The 16132-nt window shown below is 49.4% G+C and overlaps 1 protein-coding gene across 1 annotated transcript; it reads left to right on the top strand.

Moving 5' to 3' along the window:
- Positions 1–1252: 1252 nt before the first annotated feature.
- LOC135821178 (uncharacterized protein DDB_G0271670-like) lies at positions 1253–1906 on the top strand (the record flags this gene model as incomplete). Its single annotated transcript, XM_065334245.1, has 1 exon — positions 1253–1906. A coding segment is annotated over one exon (654 nt), but the record flags the coding sequence as incomplete, so codon positions are not given.
- Positions 1907–16132: the final 14226 nt, after the last annotated feature.

Genomic DNA, 16132 nt, shown 5'->3' with positions numbered 1-16132 from the left:
TAGTAGTAGTAGTAGTAGTAGTAGTAGTAGTAGTAGTAGTAGTAGTAGTAGTAGTAGTAGTAGTAGTAGTAGTAGTAGTAGTAGTAGTAGTAGTAGTAGTAGTAGTAGTAGTAGTAGTAGTAGTAGTAGTAGTAGTAGTAGTAGTAGTAGTAGTAGTAGTAGTAGTAGTAGTAGTAGTAGTAGTAGTAGTAGTAGTAGTAGTAGTAGTAGTAGTAGTAGTAGTAGTAGTAGTAGTAGTAGTAGTAGTAGTAGTAGTAGTAGTAGTAGTAGTAGTAGTAGTAGTAGTAGTAGTAGTAGTAGTAGTAGTAGTAGTAGTAGTAGTAGTAGTAGTAGTAGTAGTAGTAGTAGTAGTAGTAGTAGTAGTAGTAGTAGTAGTAGTAGTAGTAGTAGTAGTAGTAGTAGTAGTAGTAGTAGTAGTAGTAGTAGTAGTAGTAGTAGTAGTAGTAGTAGTAGTAGTAGTAGTAGTAGTAGTAGTAGTAGTAGTAGTAGTAGTAGTAGTAGTAGTAGTAGTAGTAGTAGTAGTAGTAGTAGGAGGAGGAGGAGGAGGAGGAGGAGGAGTAGTAGTAGTAGTAGGAGGAGTAGGAGTAGTAGTAGGAGGAGTAGGAGTAGGAGTAGTAGTAGTAGTAGTAGTAGTAGTAGTAGTAGTAGTAGTAGTAGTAGTAGTAGTAGTAGTAGTAGTAGTAGTAGTAGTAGTAGTAGTAGTAGTAGTAGTAGTAGTAGTAGTAGTAGTAGTAGTAGTAGTAGTAGTAGTAGTAGTAGTAGTAGTAGTAGTAGTAGTAGTAGTAGTAGTAGTAGTAGTAGTAGTAGTAGTAGTAGTAGTAGTAGTAGTAGTAGTAGTAGTAGTAGTAGTAGTAGTAGTAGTAGTAGTAGTAGTAGTAGTAGTAGTAGTAGTAGTAGTAGTAGTAGTAGTAGTAGTAGTAGTAGTAGTAGTAGTAGTAGTAGTAGTAGTAGTAGTAGTAGTAGTAGTAGTAGTAGTAGTAGTAGTAGTAGTAGTAGTAGTAGTAGTAGTAGTAGTAGTAGTAGTAGTAGTAGTAGTAGTAGTAGTAGTAGTAGTAGTAGTAGTAGTAGTAGTAGTAGTAGTAGTAGTAGTAGTAGTAGTAGTAGTAGTAGTAGTAGTAGTAGTAGTAGTAGTAGTAGTAGTAGTAGTAGTAGTAGTAGTAGTAGTAGTAGTAGTAGTAGTAGTAGTAGTAGTAGTAGTAGTAGTAGTAGTAGTAGTAGTAGTAGTAGTAGTAGTAGTAGTAGTAGTAGTAGTAGTAGTAGTAGTAGTAGTAGTAGTAGTAGTAGTAGTAGTAGTAGTAGTAGTAGTAGTAGTAGTAGTAGTAGTAGTAGTAGTAGTAGTAGTAGTAGTAGTAGTAGTAGTAGTAGTAGTAGTAGTAGTAGTAGTAGTAGTAGTAGTAGTAGTAGTAGTAGTAGTAGTAGTAGTAGTAGTAGTAGTAGTAGTAGTAGTAGTAGTAGTAGTAGTAGTAGTAGTAGTAGTAGTAGTAGTAGTAGTAGTAGTAGTAGTAGTAGTAGTAGTAGTAGTAGTAGTAGTAGTAGTAGTAGTAGTAGTAGTAGTAGTAGTAGTAGTAGTAGTAGTAGTAGTAGTAGTAGTAGTAGTAGTAGTAGTAGTAGTAGTAGTAGTAGTAGTAGTAGTAGTAGTAGTAGTAGTAGTAGTAGTAGTAGTAGTAGTAGTAGTAGTAGTAGTAGTAGTAGTAGTAGTAGTAGTAGTAGTAGTAGTAGTAGTAGTAGTAGTAGTAGTAGTAGTAGTAGTAGTAGTAGTAGTAGTAGTAGTAGTAGTAGTAGTAGTAGTAGTAGTAGTAGTAGTAGTAGTAGTAGTAGTAGTAGTAGTAGTAGTAGTAGTAGTAGTAGTAGTAGTAGTAGTAGTAGTAGTAGTAGTAGTAGTAGTAGGAGGAGGAGGAGGAGGAGGAGGAGTAGTAGTAGTAGTAGGAGGAGTAGGAGTAGTAGTAGGAGGAGTAGGAGTAGGAGTAGTAGTAGTAGTAGTAGTAGTAGTAGTAGTAGTAGTAGTAGTAGTAGTAGTAGTAGTAGTAGTAGTAGTAGTAGTAGTAGTAGTAGTAGTAGTAGTAGTAGTAGTAGTAGTAGTAGTAGTAGTAGTAGTAGTAGTAGTAGTAGTAGTAGTAGTAGTAGTAGTAGTAGTAGTAGTAGTAGTAGTAGTAGTAGTAGTAGTAGTAGTAGTAGTAGTAGTAGTAGTAGTAGTAGTAGTAGTAGTAGTAGTAGTAGTAGTAGTAGTAGTAGTAGTAGTAGTAGTAGTAGTAGTAGTAGTAGTAGTAGTAGTAGTAGTAGTAGTAGTAGTAGTAGTAGTAGTAGTAGTAGTAGTAGTAGTAGTAGTAGTAGTAGTAGTAGTAGTAGTAGTAGTAGTAGTAGTAGTAGTAGTAGTAGTAGTAGTAGTAGTAGTAGTAGTAGTAGTAGTAGTAGTAGTAGTAGTAGTAGTAGTAGTAGTAGTAGTAGTAGTAGTAGTAGTAGTAGTAGTAGTAGTAGTAGTAGTAGTAGTAGTAGTAGTAGTAGTAGTAGTAGTAGTAGTAGTAGTAGTAGTAGTAGTAGTAGTAGTAGTAGTAGTAGTAGTAGTAGTAGTAGTAGTAGTAGTAGTAGTAGTAGTAGTAGTAGTAGTAGTAGTAGTAGTAGTAGTAGTAGTAGTAGTAGTAGTAGTAGTAGTAGTAGTAGTAGTAGTAGTAGTAGTAGTAGTAGTAGTAGTAGTAGTAGTAGTAGTAGTAGTAGTAGTAGTAGTAGTGAATGCCGATGCATCCAGGCGCATCTTCCGGCACACCATACCCGGAACGTCGACCAGTCAGGCCAAATTGACGACACCTTGTTTTCAAAACTCGTATGTTCTGGGAAAACGCAGTCAGCCATTCGGATGGTTTGCTCCAGTGGCTCGGGTGGAGTGTTGTCAATGAGCGACACTGTCAGCGGCAGCCCAGGTTCAACAGTACGTGACATTCTGCTTGATAAGCATCCCCAGCCTGCTGTACCTCCGGATGACGCTCTCTTGCAGGGGCATGACGCGGCTACCCCTCAAGATCCGATCCTTTTTGCCAGGCTCACAGGAGCGCTGATCAAGCAGATAAGTCGTCAAATGTCCGGAGCGGCCGGTCCATCGGGCCTGGACTCTGATGCGTGGAAACGCATGTTGACCTGCTTCGCTGCAGCGTCTGACCAGCTCTGTGCGGCAATGGCAGAAGCAGGAAAACGCTTATGCACCCAGGAAGTCCCACCAGAAGAGCTAAGTTCGTTCACTGCGGCCCGCCTCATCCCACTGGACAAGCAACCGGGGGTGCGCCCTATCGCTGTTGGGGAGGTTTTCCGGAGACTAATAGGCAAAGCTGTGATGAAGATAATTCAGTATGACGCCATGCACGCCACAGCCCCTCGTCAACTCTGTGTTGGTGTTCCGTCTGGGTGTGAAGCTGCCGTGCATACGATGACCGACATGCTTGTCTCGCCGGAGTTGGAGGGTGTGCTCTTGGTCGATGCCACCAACGCTTTCAACGCTATGAACCGCACAGCAGCCCTACACAACGTGCCACTCGTCTGCCCTGCCCTGGGGCAGGTGTTCAAGAACACCTACAGCAGTCCATGCCGCCTGTTTGTGTCGGGTGGTGGAGAGATAAGGAGTCAGGAGGGTACCTGCCAAGGTGATCCCCTCGCCATGGCGATATACGCGGTCGCCATGATGCCATTGATAGACAAGCTGTCAGAGTGCTGCCCCGACGTGGTGCAGCTATGGTATGCTGATGACGATGCTGGTGGTGGACAGCTCCTCAATCTAAGGCAGTACTGGGATGGGATTCTGGAGAATGGCCCTGGGTATGGGTACTACCCTAACGCGAACAAGACAACACTAATTGTCAAGGAGCAGCATTCGGCCCTGGCACTCCAGCTTTTCAGGGACACGGGCATTCGTGTTGTGACCGAGGGTGCTCGTTATCTTGGCGGCGCACTCGGTACAACGGTCTTCTGTGAGGAGTATATCACAGATTTGATCGACAAGTGGACGCTGCAGGTTGATCGCCTGGCGGAGGTGGCCACCACTCAGCCACATGCTGCGTACGAGGTGTTTGTAAAGGGCCTCGTGTCCAAGTGGCGGTACCACTTGCGCGTCCTATCTTGCCCTGCGCATCTTCTGGCCCGTCTCGACGCCGCCATTACGGACAAGCTGCTGCCAGCGCTCAGCGGCCATTCGTGTTCGGACGAGTCGGCACTGAGAAAGTTGCTATCGCTACCAGCGCGGTTTGGTGGCATGGCAATCCCTGTGCCCTCGGTGGAGGCCGAGAAAGAGTTTTCTGCATCCAGACAGATTGTGGCTCCTGTGGCGGCCTGCATAAGACCACCAGAACATCCAACCAGCACCAACGAAACTACTCAAACAGACCAGCTGAACGAGGCAATAGCCCTCAGCCGGCAGGAGGCCGGGCGTATTCGAAGAGAGAAAGCTGCCCAAGCCACGGGTCTCGTTAGCGAATTGCGCCCGGATTTGACAGCAACACAGGCGCTGTTGGTGGAGAATGCCGCGGAAAAGGGCGTATCATCTTGGGTAACGGCGGAACCATCGTCCCAAATGCAGATGGTGCTGAACAAATCGGATTTCCGAGATGCGTTCTGCATCCGCTACGGCCTGCAGCCTGACGGACTCCCCCTGACTTGTGTATGTGGTGCTGCAAACACAATAGACCATGCGATGATGTGTCCGGCAGGGGGCTACCCCATGGCACGCCACAATGAGATCCGGGACTTGTTGGCTGACGTGATGCGTGAGGCGGTCCGGGATGTGGAGGTAGAACCGCCTCTACTACCATATGATGGTGAGCGGCTCCAAGGGAGGACAGCCAACCGCTTGGCAGGTGCCCGCCTGGACATCCGGGCTTGTGGCTTCTGGACGAGACAGCAAGATGCCTTTTTCGACATCCGGGTTACACACCCAAAGGCAAGCTTGCTGTCGCGTCAGGAAGTCATCAGCCAGCTCCGAACGCATGAACGGATGAAGAAGCGCCAGTACGGAGAGCGGGTGACAGCAGTTGACAGAGGTACGTTTACACCGCTAGTTTTTTCTACCTCGGGCATGATTGGCAGAGAATGTTCAATGGCACTGAAGACACTGGCATGCCTGATTGCTGAGAAGAACGTCGACCTACACGTATCGGTTATCATGGGTCAGCTCCGTTGTAAGCTGTCAGTCTGCCTTATGCGATGGGCAGTCACCTGTTTGCGTGGTTCAAGATCGTCATACCGCCGCAACAGGATGAATTTCACGACGATGTGCAGGTTGCGGGCAGCCTGAGCGTGATAGTACCTGACAGACATTTGCCCACCATTGCCCCATGATAATGAATTCTTGAGTTTTTGGACATTGTATTGCATTGCTGCTCCATCTACATGGCTGTATTTGTGTTTCACATCTCCATTTCAAGTTTCCTAATAAAGATTGTGTCAAGTAGTAGTAGTAGTAGTAGTAGTAGTAGTAGTAGTAGTAGTAGTAGTAGTAGTAGTAGTAGTAGTAGTAGTAGTAGTAGTAGTAGTAGTAGTAGTAGTAGTAGTAGTAGTAGTAGTAGTAGTAGTAGTAGTAGTAGTAGTAGTAGTAGTAGTAGTAGTAGTAGTAGTAGTAGTAGTAGTAGTAGTAGTAGTAGTAGTAGTAGTAGTAGTAGTAGTAGTAGTAGTAGTAGTAGTAGTAGTAGTAGTAGTAGTAGTAGTAGTAGTAGTAGTAGTAGTAGTAGTAGTAGTAGTAGTAGTAGTAGTAGTAGTAGTAGTAGTAGTAGTAGTAGTCATACCGCCATACCGCCGCCATACCGCCATACCGCCGCAACAGGATGAATTTCACGACGATGTGCAGGTTGCGGGCAGCCTGAGCGTGATAGTACCTGACAGACATTTGCCCAACATTGCCCCATGATATTGAATTCTTGAGTTTTTGGACATTGTATTGCATTGCTGCTCCATCTACATGGCTGTATTTGTGTTTCACATCTCCATTTCAAGTTTCCTAATAAAGATTGTGTCAAGTAGTAGTAGTAGTAGTAGTAGTAGTAGTAGTAGTAGTAGTAGTAGTAGTAGTAGTAGTAGTAGTAGTAGTAGTAGTAGTAGTAGTAGTAGTAGTAGTAGTAGTAGTAGTAGTAGTAGTAGTAGTAGTAGTAGTAGTAGTAGTAGTAGTAGTAGTAGTAGTAGTAGTAGTAGTAGTAGTAGTAGTAGTAGTAGTAGTAGTAGTAGTAGTAGTAGTAGTAGTAGTAGTAGTAGTAGTAGTAGTAGTAGTAGTAGTAGTAGTAGTAGTAGTGTGTGTAGTGGGTGTCATAATCACTGGTGAGGGGTCCAAGTACCTGGGTGCACCGATCGGGACACCTGAGTACTGTAGTCAACACCTGGCTGCGGAGGTCGGTCGCTTTTCCCGCCAGGTCCGCCGGTGTGGTGATTTTGCGGAGACCCAGCCACATGCTGCGTATACAGCCGCAGTGAGAGGGCTGGTCCCCAAGTGGAGATATCTCATGCGTGCTTCGCTCTGCTCCGGCGAAACCATGGCGCCTCTCGACAGTGCAGTGGATAATCATCTTTTGCCTCCGCTGTTGGGTCAGCCAATTGCCTCCGGGAGCGCCTTGCGCAGATTGATGTCGGCACCTTCCAAGTGTGGCGGCATAGCCATCCCGATGTTTGCGGACACTGCCACGGTAATGTACACTGATACAGTTAAGACGACTCGGCCAGTGCGGGGGCTATACAGGTTCCCGGACGTGCCTGAGACTGGTCGTGTGGGATCAGCTGCTGATGGCGGGGCGGATGGTGGTGGTTCGTCTGGCCTACGGGAGATGGCGGAGGCGCTCCAGGAGGCGGAAGGCGCACGGCGGGCTGCTGTACAATCAAGGCGTCGGGCTGGCAAAGCATCTTTGGCCGGTCTGCAGGATCATCTATCCGCCACACAGCAGCTTTTGATGGACGTTGCCGGCTCTGCCGGTGTGTCTTCCTGGCTTACGGCGGAGCCTCGTCTGGCGCACGGCACCGTCTTGAATGCCAGTGACTTCCGTGATGCTCTACGGTATGGTCTGGAGCTCCCTGGGCTACCGTCCACTTGTGTCTGTGGTGATGCCTCCACGATGGACCATTTGCTAACCTGCCCCGCCGGCGGGTATCCATCTGCCCGGCACGATAATGTGCGTGACATCCTGGCGGAGACGCTCTCCGAAGCTGTTCGCGATGTCGAGACAGAGCCACGTCTCCGGCCGCTGTCTGGCGAGGATCTGCCCTATGCGACGGCTAACCGGACTGATGAGGCTCGGCTGGACATTCGTGCCCGGGGCTTCTGGACAAGGCAGCAAGACGCTTATTTTGATGTTAGGGTAACCCACCCTAAGGCGTCTGTGCTGTCTGGTCCAGAAGTCCTTAACCTACTCAGGGCCCATGAACGGCAAAAGAAGCAGCAGTACGGTGCCAGGGTCACTGAAGTCGAGAGAGGCTCTTTCACGCCTCTTGTGTTCGCCACGAATGGGATGGCGGGGCCGGAGTGCTCACGATTCCTGGCGACACTTGCCGGTCGGCTCGCGGAGCGCAATAAAGACATCCGGTATTCAAGCATCGTCAGTGCATTGCGTGTTCGGCTGGCATTCTGCCTCGTACGGTGGGCAATAACCTGCTTTCGCGGTTGCCGATCATCCTACCAGCGTCGCGTCCGCTCGTCGTTGTTGGTGCAGTGTCGACAGGCTGCCGGCTGAGATTCAGTGTCCATGCGTCAATCTGGACAATATAACAATAGCTCAAAGACCTTAACAATTGATTACTTCTCTTGACATACTAGTGCATTCTCTCTTTCTTTCTCTCTTTCGTTCTTACTCACTCTTTTCCATCACTTGTGTGCTTACCATGGTATTTTTTTGCCCGTAAAAGTGGTTTGGTCAGTAGTAGTAGTAGTAGTAGTAGTAGTAGTAGTAGCAGCAGCAGCAGCAGCAGCAGCAGCAGCAGCAGCAGCAGCAGCAGCAGCAGCAGCAGCAGCAGCAGCAGCAGCAGCAGCAGCAGCAGCAGCAGCAGCAGCAGCAGCAGCAGCAGCAGCAGCAGCAGCAGCAGCAGCAGCAGTAGTAGTAGTAGTAGTAGCAGCAGTAGCAGTAGCAGTAGTAGTAGTAGTAGCAGTAGCAGTAGCAGTAGGAGTAGTAGTAGTAGTAGTAGTAGTAGTAGTAGTAGTAGTAGTAGTAGTAGTAGTAGTAGTAGTAGTAGTAGTAGTAGTAGTAGTAGTAGTACCGTAAAGTCCGGAGCAAACGCCCACTTCGCAGCAAACGCCCACCCCAGCGAGTCCATACTATTTTCGTCTTTTTCAGGTCAATAAAGTTGTAAACAACTGGCATGAAGGTCGAATGCGTACGAGAACGACTGTAATGCCTACAAACTGCCTATGTCCTACCAGGAGGCTGTGCAAAAGCGATTGTCATTATCTTCCTGCAAAGAAATAACTTCTGTCGAGATTTCCTTTCATTCAATAAATGTGGTAGTTCGTTCTCCATGTGGTACGAGTAATGCCGCATAAATGTGTGCATTGCCACGATATCACGCTGTCAGGAACAATAATTGTTCTGATGAAGCGTCAGTCAACGGCTCGACTGGTCCCAATATTGCAGTTGCAAGTCGAACAGGGTATGTAACAGAAGCTACACCTACAACGTCGCTGCTAACTTGTTGAAAACTCCGAAGTGCCCAAGAAAAACATTTGCCTTTGGGCGCTGCGTTATCTCGAAAATTAATGATGGCTTGAAACACCGTCAGAAGTGTATTTGGTTCCTTCAATACTCTGTTCTTCGGTACCTTGTTATTCGGAAGAAAACCCGTTCGGATTTGCGAAATAAAACAACCATCATTATAACATCACTACGAGCTAGCTAGCTCGTGGCTATAGCGCTAGTGCACAAAGAGATTTTGAAACCAGGAAAGTGGACATAGTTTACCGTAGCAAAATGCTCTTCCCGCTACGGTGTGAGATGCACTTTCGTACAGTAGGGGTGACAGTGCTTGGGGTCAGTGTGTACAGGCCAGCAGATCTTGCAAAAATGGGGTGGGCGTTTGCTCCGGACTTTACGGTAGTAGTAGTAGTAGTAGTAGTAGTAGTAGCAGTACTACTACTACTACCTGCTAGCTATCTAGCTATCTAGCCTGGTCATTATCCTTTCAGCGGTAGTCCCTTCAGTTAGGGACTTGGAGAGCATCGAGAGTTTTGCGAAATTTCTACAATATTCTAGTCCCAGCCGTATTACAGTACCAGCGCTGCCTTGCTGGTGTCGCAGCTTCATCGTGCCCAATGTTGGCGAGTGGCGTCGCACACACATCTTCAGCTTGTGGAGCGCGTCGGATCAGCTTTCTAATCAGCTGGCGAGTGGCGTCGCACACACATCTTCAGCTTGTGGAGGGCGTCGGATCAGCTTTCTAATCAGCTTTCTCGCCATGGTTACCGTGTGCATAGTTACCGTGTGCACTGTGGAGTTGTGATCGATCTCTAGCGCTCTGGTAGCATGTCGCAGCCCGCTGGTGGATCGAAGCCATGCTGTGTGTGCAGCAAGTCGACTGGGAGCTGCCGTGGCTGCTCGTGTGCTGTGTCGGCCAGGGCCTGCGAGAGCAATTTTGGCAATGCTCAGCTGATTCCGATTGTGCCGGTTGCAGATCCGAATCCAGCATTCCATTCGGATAGATCTCCTGAGAGGCCAGGCTTTTTGGGCAGGCGGCGCCGCTCATCACCTGGCGCTGTCGGAAGGGGCGGGAGTCATGCTCCGGATGGGTCGGCCTCCAGGTCTCCGGTGGCTCGTGTACCGGGACGCCGTGGTCGTAGCCGTCGTGCACTGTCGCCCCGATTCAGACCCATTGATGGCCCTGTGCGTAGCGCTTCCACTCCACCGCATGCCGGGTGTGTTGATGGTGCTGCAGCTGCTGCTGTCTCCATTGCGGCAGTGGATGTCCCCAGTGTGATTGCCAATGGTGCCTCGACCCATCAGTTCAGTGATCGTGATGGCGCTGCTGCTTCTGATGCACCTGGCACTGCGGATTCTGGTGGTGGTGGTGGTGGCGGTGGTGATCCGTGGTCGTCCGGGACGCTAAATGCCGCCGTCAGTACCATCTACGATGAGGTGGTGCATTATAGGAGGAATCTGCTTCTCGTGCCATATGGCAAGTCGGGAAAAGAGTTTGTCCTGGAGTTGGCCTGTATTGTCCGTGGGTTCGCGGAGGGAGCTGGCTGGCGCCCCATGGCCTGGAAAACGGTCACCGTTGCCTGTCACTTACTGCTCCAGAAGCCTTTGGGCTCTGGCAACGGCAGTGACCTGGCCAAGGTGCTGAGGGAGCGCCTGGTGTTGTGGAGAGCTGGCCGGGTTCAGGAACTCCTCGCAGAGGCCCGCTGCATCCAGGCCCATCTGAAACCCAGGGTTGGAGGTTCGGTAGGGGATGACAGGCGCATGCCCGACACCCAGTTTGCCAAGTTGGTCTTTGATGGCAAACTACATTCAGCGGCCCGTGGTCTCTCCGATGAGGCTGGGGGTGGAGTTCTTCGACTGGATGATGTTGTTGACGCCACAGGGGACAGGACGGTCATGGATGTCCTGAGGGAGAAGCACCCTGCGCCTGCTGACCTTGCTCCGGAGTGTGAGGTTGCTGGCGACCCTGTACAGCCTCGTGCAGCTATATTTGCTGGGCTTACAGCCGATCGGATCAAGAAGGTCTCCCGAGTTGTTCAGGGTTCCTCTGGGCCATCCGGTGTCGATGCCGATGGGTGGAGACGAATGACGACGTGCTTTGATGCTGCTTCAGACCAACTATGCAGCGCCCTGGCGGCTGCTGGCCGGCTGATCTGTACGGAGCGGATAGCGGATGGTGAGATGGAGGGTTTCACTGCTGCGAGACTGATTCCCCTTGACAAGCGCCCTGGGGTTAGGCCCATTGCCGTGGGTGAAGTATTCGGGCGGATCATCTCACGAGCCATTATGCAGATTGTGGAGACGGACGTTGTCGGTATCACCGTGCCGCATCAGCTGTGTGTGGGCGTACCCTCTGCCTGTGAGGTTGGTGTCCATCACATAACATCACGTTTCGCCCAGGATGATGTCGAGGGCGTATTGCTGGTTGACGCCAGCAATGCCTTTAACAGCGTTAACCGTTCAGCAGCTATTTACAACATCGCCCGTACTTGTCCCGCTATGTCACTGATCGTGGGAAACTCCTACCGAGAACCGGTCCGGCTTTTCGTGACGGGTGGTGGTGAGGGTCAATCTCGTGAGGGTACATGCCAAGGCGACCCAATTGCCATGGCTATGTATGCACTAGCCATCATACCGCTTATCCATCGACTGCAGGAGCTTGTCCCAGATGCTGAGCAGTTATGGTATGCTGATGACGATTCCGCACTGGGACGTCTTCGTGCTCTACGCAAGTACTGGCGGAGCATCAGCAACCTGGGTCCGGTGTATGGGTACTTGCCCAACCCCACGAAGACGGTACTCGTTGTGAAGCCGGAAGTCGAGGTGGAGGCCCGGGATCTTTTCCGGGATACCGGCGTCTCTATTCGGACGGACGGCGCTCGTTGCCTGGGTGGTGCCTTTGGCACAGTCGAGTTCCGTCGTGAGTTTCTGGATCAGCGGGTTCAGGGACTTACAGCCCAGATGAATCGCTGTGGAGAGTACGCCACTACCCAGCCTCATGCCAGCTACGCCGTTGCCGTAAGATCCCTGGTGCCAAGGTGGAAATTTCTATCACGGGCCATGGAGTGCTGTCTCTGCCCTGTCGATGTGGTGGAATTGGGTTGCCAATCGCCTCGGTTGTTGCAGAGCATGAGCACCAACGTGCCCTGCGTGCGACTGAGCCCATGTGGGATCTACTCCATCGCTCTCGCACTGAGCCTCAGCATCTCGAGATCCTCGGCCTGGGGATGACTATCCCATCCTCGCTGCCCTTGCCCTCGCACGGACTCGTGCTGTTGCCATGCGGCGGGAGAGGGACCGCCAGGCATCGGATCTGGCTGCTGCCGTTTCTCGTGAGCTATCGCCCCCGCAGCAGTTGTTGATCGAGATTGCGGGTGAGCCCGGCATATCGTCATGGCTGACGGCGGACCCGATGTCCCGGTATGGCACCGTGCTGAATTGCAATGACTTCAGAGACGCCCTCTGTATCCGTTACGACCTGGATTTCAGGGACACCGCGACAACCTGTGTGTGTGGTCAGCCTGCCGTGCGGGATCACATGTTTGTATGCCCGACCGGCGGCTATCCTGGTGCGCGGCACGACAACATCCGTGATCTGCTCGCGGAGGTGTTGGTTGATGTCGCCCAGGACATTGAAAAGGAGCCTAGGCTGGCGGCCATGCATGGGGAGGATCTACCCGGACGCCAGCTGAATCGCCAGGACGAGGCCCGAGCGGACATCCGAGCCAGGGGCTTCTGGACAAGGCAGCAGGACGCCTATTTTGATGTTAGGGTAACCCACCCTAAGGCGTCTGTGCTGTCTCGTTCAGAAGTCCTTGGCCAGCTCAGGTCTCACGAGCGGCGTAAGAAGGCCGAGTATGGGCCACGGATCGTCAACATTGAGTGTGCGTCATTTACGCCGCTTGTGTTTACGACGCAGGGCCTGGCGGCACCGGAGTGCGCGAAATTTCTATCGACGCTGGCGACATACCTGTCCAGGCGTCACACCGATATCCCGTACTCCATCCTCATCAACCGGTTGCGGGTACGCATCTCATTTTGCTTACTTCGGTGGGCCGTCACCTGTTTCCGCGGGTGCCGGGCCTCGTATCAGCGGCGTCGCCAGCCGTCTTTCCTGGTGGTGTGCCGGCAGATGGGTGGCCGATGAGCTGTTGCCATGGCAAGGGGGCTGCTGAGACGCCGGCTTGGCACCGGTTGGACTCGCTGCCGATGGTACGGTGTAGGATGTATGTACAATGTAGGTACTTCACTCTGTTGTCATTTTTCTGTCTATTTGTTGAATTGGATAGGTGTACGGACAGTTCTCCACAATGCATGCACATCCATTCATAACATTCATGACAGGTAATTTATATTGACATTGGCTTAGACTTGCATACATGACGCGACCTGTTACTTTAATTTTCACTTTGAGTTTAAAGTTTTCTTCTTTTGACATTGGATTTGACATTGGATTTACTAATTAGCATCCCCCACCTCACAACAGAGCAACCGAGTTTTGCATTAAGCTGGGAGTGCCGATTCGAGCACCTGGTATAATGGCTCGCAGCTGAGCCAGCAAATGACTCCGCTTGGAGCAGGCGAATGACTCCGCATGGAGCCGGGAAATGACTCCGCATGGAGCCGGCAAATGACTCCGCATGGAGCCGGCAAATGACTCCGCATGGAGCCGGCAAATGACTCCGCATGGAGCAGGCGAATGACTCCGCATGGAGCCGGCAAATGACTCCGCATGGAGCCTGCGAATGACTCCGCATGGAGCCGGCGAATGACTCCGCATGGAGCCGGCAATTGACTCCGCATGGAGCCAGCGAATGACTCCGCATGGAGCCGCCGAATTACTCCGCATGGAGCTGCCAATTACTCCGCATGGAGCCGCCGAATGACTCCGCATGGAGCCGCCAATGCCTCCGCATGGAGCCGCCAATGACTCTGAATAGAGCCGCCAAATGCTAGGAAATTGTTTCGGGAACACCTGTTCCGCATGTTGCACGCTCGAAAGTCCAAACAGCAATGACATGAAAGAGACATTGTACAGGATATTGAAGGGCGCGTGCCCACGTGACTCGCGCATGCGTGCAGGTTGGGCCAGCTCGCTGGGCTGGCTGCTAACTCGCGTTAGCATGCTAACGCTCATTTATTGATTTGACGTTCTTTAAAAGAGTTTTCTTTTTTTAATTGAATTGATCTTCAATGATTTACGATTTCACGTTTCCGCTATTTTGCCCGTAAAAGAGGCTTGTCACCAGTAGTAGTAGTAGTAGTAGTAGTAGTAGTAGTAGTAGTAGTAGTAGTAGTAGTAGTAGTAGTAGTAGTAGTAGTAGCAGCAGCAGCAGCAGCAGCAGCAGCAGCAGCAGCAGCAGCAGCAGCAGCAGCAGCAGCAGCAGCAGCAGCAGCAGCAGCAGCAGCAGCAGCAACAGCAGCAGCAGCAGCAGCAGCAGTAGCAGTAGCAGTAGCAGTAGCAGTAGCAGTAGCAGTAGCAGTAGCAGTAGCAGTAGTAGTAGTAGTAGTAGTAGTAGTAGTAGTAGTAGTAGTAGTAGTAGTAGTAGTAGTAGTATCACCTGAGGCCTAACTATATATGGCCAAGGCGTGAGAGTAGCCAGCAATAGGCGCCAAGCGTTGCAGGCCGCACAAGCGCAGATATGACGTGTGGTATGGTGTGGTTAGTGTGTAGTATGGTAAGTGTGGCGGCAGCACAAGTGCTCCCTATGGAAGTGTCAACACCTAACAAGACCGTGCAAAGGTAGCACCAAATGGAAGGAGTGATCGTCACGGTCCAGCTCTCACAATCTTTTCCACAAAATGGCTCCACTGTGCTTTAGGCACTTAGCATAACGAGCAGTGCTAGCAGGTGGGACCACAAGCAAGTTGCTTTGGCCTCCTCGAGTGCGAGTGGAGGGCACGACAGCAAAAAGGATTGAAATAGGGTGCTACATGCATCATGCAAACATCGCCAGATGAAACAAAACATGATTACGAGTGCACAGAAACCTGTAGGTCGCATACACGTGTGTTGACTTGAGTTTAAGCTCAAATTGGTCCTCTTGGCGAGAGCATTCTAGGAAGCCCCATCATCATAAAGATCGCACAAGGTAAACTGACTTTTTGAATCCTTCTGCATCCCCATTTACGTCTATTCTCGCAAATTTCATTCTGTGATGTGAAAAAGTTGAGCATCCGTGTTGAAACACTGCACTGCAAAAGTTGGAGTCCAAGCGGCTTATGGCTTGAATGAAGAAGGGAGTGTTTTTATCTAGGCGCAAGTATAACATTTGTACTTTTAAAATTAAATACAAGTGCAGGATTTACATATCAATATCCACGGCAGAAATCACGACCTTTGATTTCTGTACTTGTTTTTATATCTTCATTTAGATTTATGGATTCTAATAACTTCAGTTCTCTACCTGCTGGACTGTTCCAAGCCACAACAAAATTGGGAAAGTTGTGAGTTTTAGTTTAGCACTGGAATTCTGAGTTGCAAAGCTCTCGTCTCATCCTCCTACCAAACGCTGTGTTACAAGTTAAAGCCAATTTGATAGGGGTGAAACGAAGTAGTCAAAGGTTCGAAGAACTTTCGTTTTCCGTTGAAACGAACCTTCGTTTTCGATTAGAGCGAAGGTCGACAGGGGTTTAGTGCATGCATCAACGGGCCATTGCATGCATTGATCTTGTACGATTTGCTGTACCGCTGTACATTTACTACAAGAAGGGGCACGGTCAGCGTGCCCACCGGAACTGAAGAAGTGACAAGTGACAAGTTTTAGTCAGTGAAGAACTGGCCCTGTTCCAGTCACCAGCATGTTCCCGTTTTGCTGTATTGTGTAGATCTACCATGATGTACTCATAGATGACCTTTTTGATTGTATTCGTCCAAAGTGTACGGTGCTTGGTGATACTAGAGTAGTTTTGCAATTTCGATCACGTTTTGCTCAATTACGCTGCTTGTACCAGGAATATAGTTTGCTGTAGCTGCCGTCGATATCTACTAGTGATGGTGTCTGGAGAAATTTGTAGCAGCGATTCGAGTGAAGTCTCATAATTTGAATCCAAATTATAAGTTTCCATCGCTGAAGCCATTGCAGTTTTCACTCTCCGAGTAGCATCGTGCGTTGCGGTAGAGTTTGGATGTCGTGTGAATGGCCTACTATAGGCCATTCACACGACGTCCAAACTCACTTTTATCGTACCGTTTCCAAGGATATTTACTCCGATATGATAAACTTGGACACACGCTTGCAAATTATTATTTTTATCTTGGCCGAGGCCCTATTGCTCGCGATTATCTTTGCATGCCAGGAAAAGTGTCGGTTGTTGAAAGTACGTATTGCAAATGCAGTGCTTGATCAAAGGAAAATTCAAAATTTCGCATTTCCCGGTATTTTCAGGTCACTATGATTGTATACATTGATGGTTGCACAATTTGCCCAGCACCGTGTGAACTGGATCATGGTTTGCAAATGTTATCTTAGTCATACACGTGCAAGTGTTTGCAC

Source organism: Sycon ciliatum, chromosome 7 (genome assembly GCF_964019385.1).
Source record: "Sycon ciliatum chromosome 7, ocSycCili1.1, whole genome shotgun sequence".
Classification (NCBI taxonomy): domain Eukaryota; kingdom Metazoa; phylum Porifera; class Calcarea; order Leucosolenida; family Sycettidae; genus Sycon; species Sycon ciliatum.
This window is presented reverse-complemented; position numbering and strand designations above follow the sequence as displayed.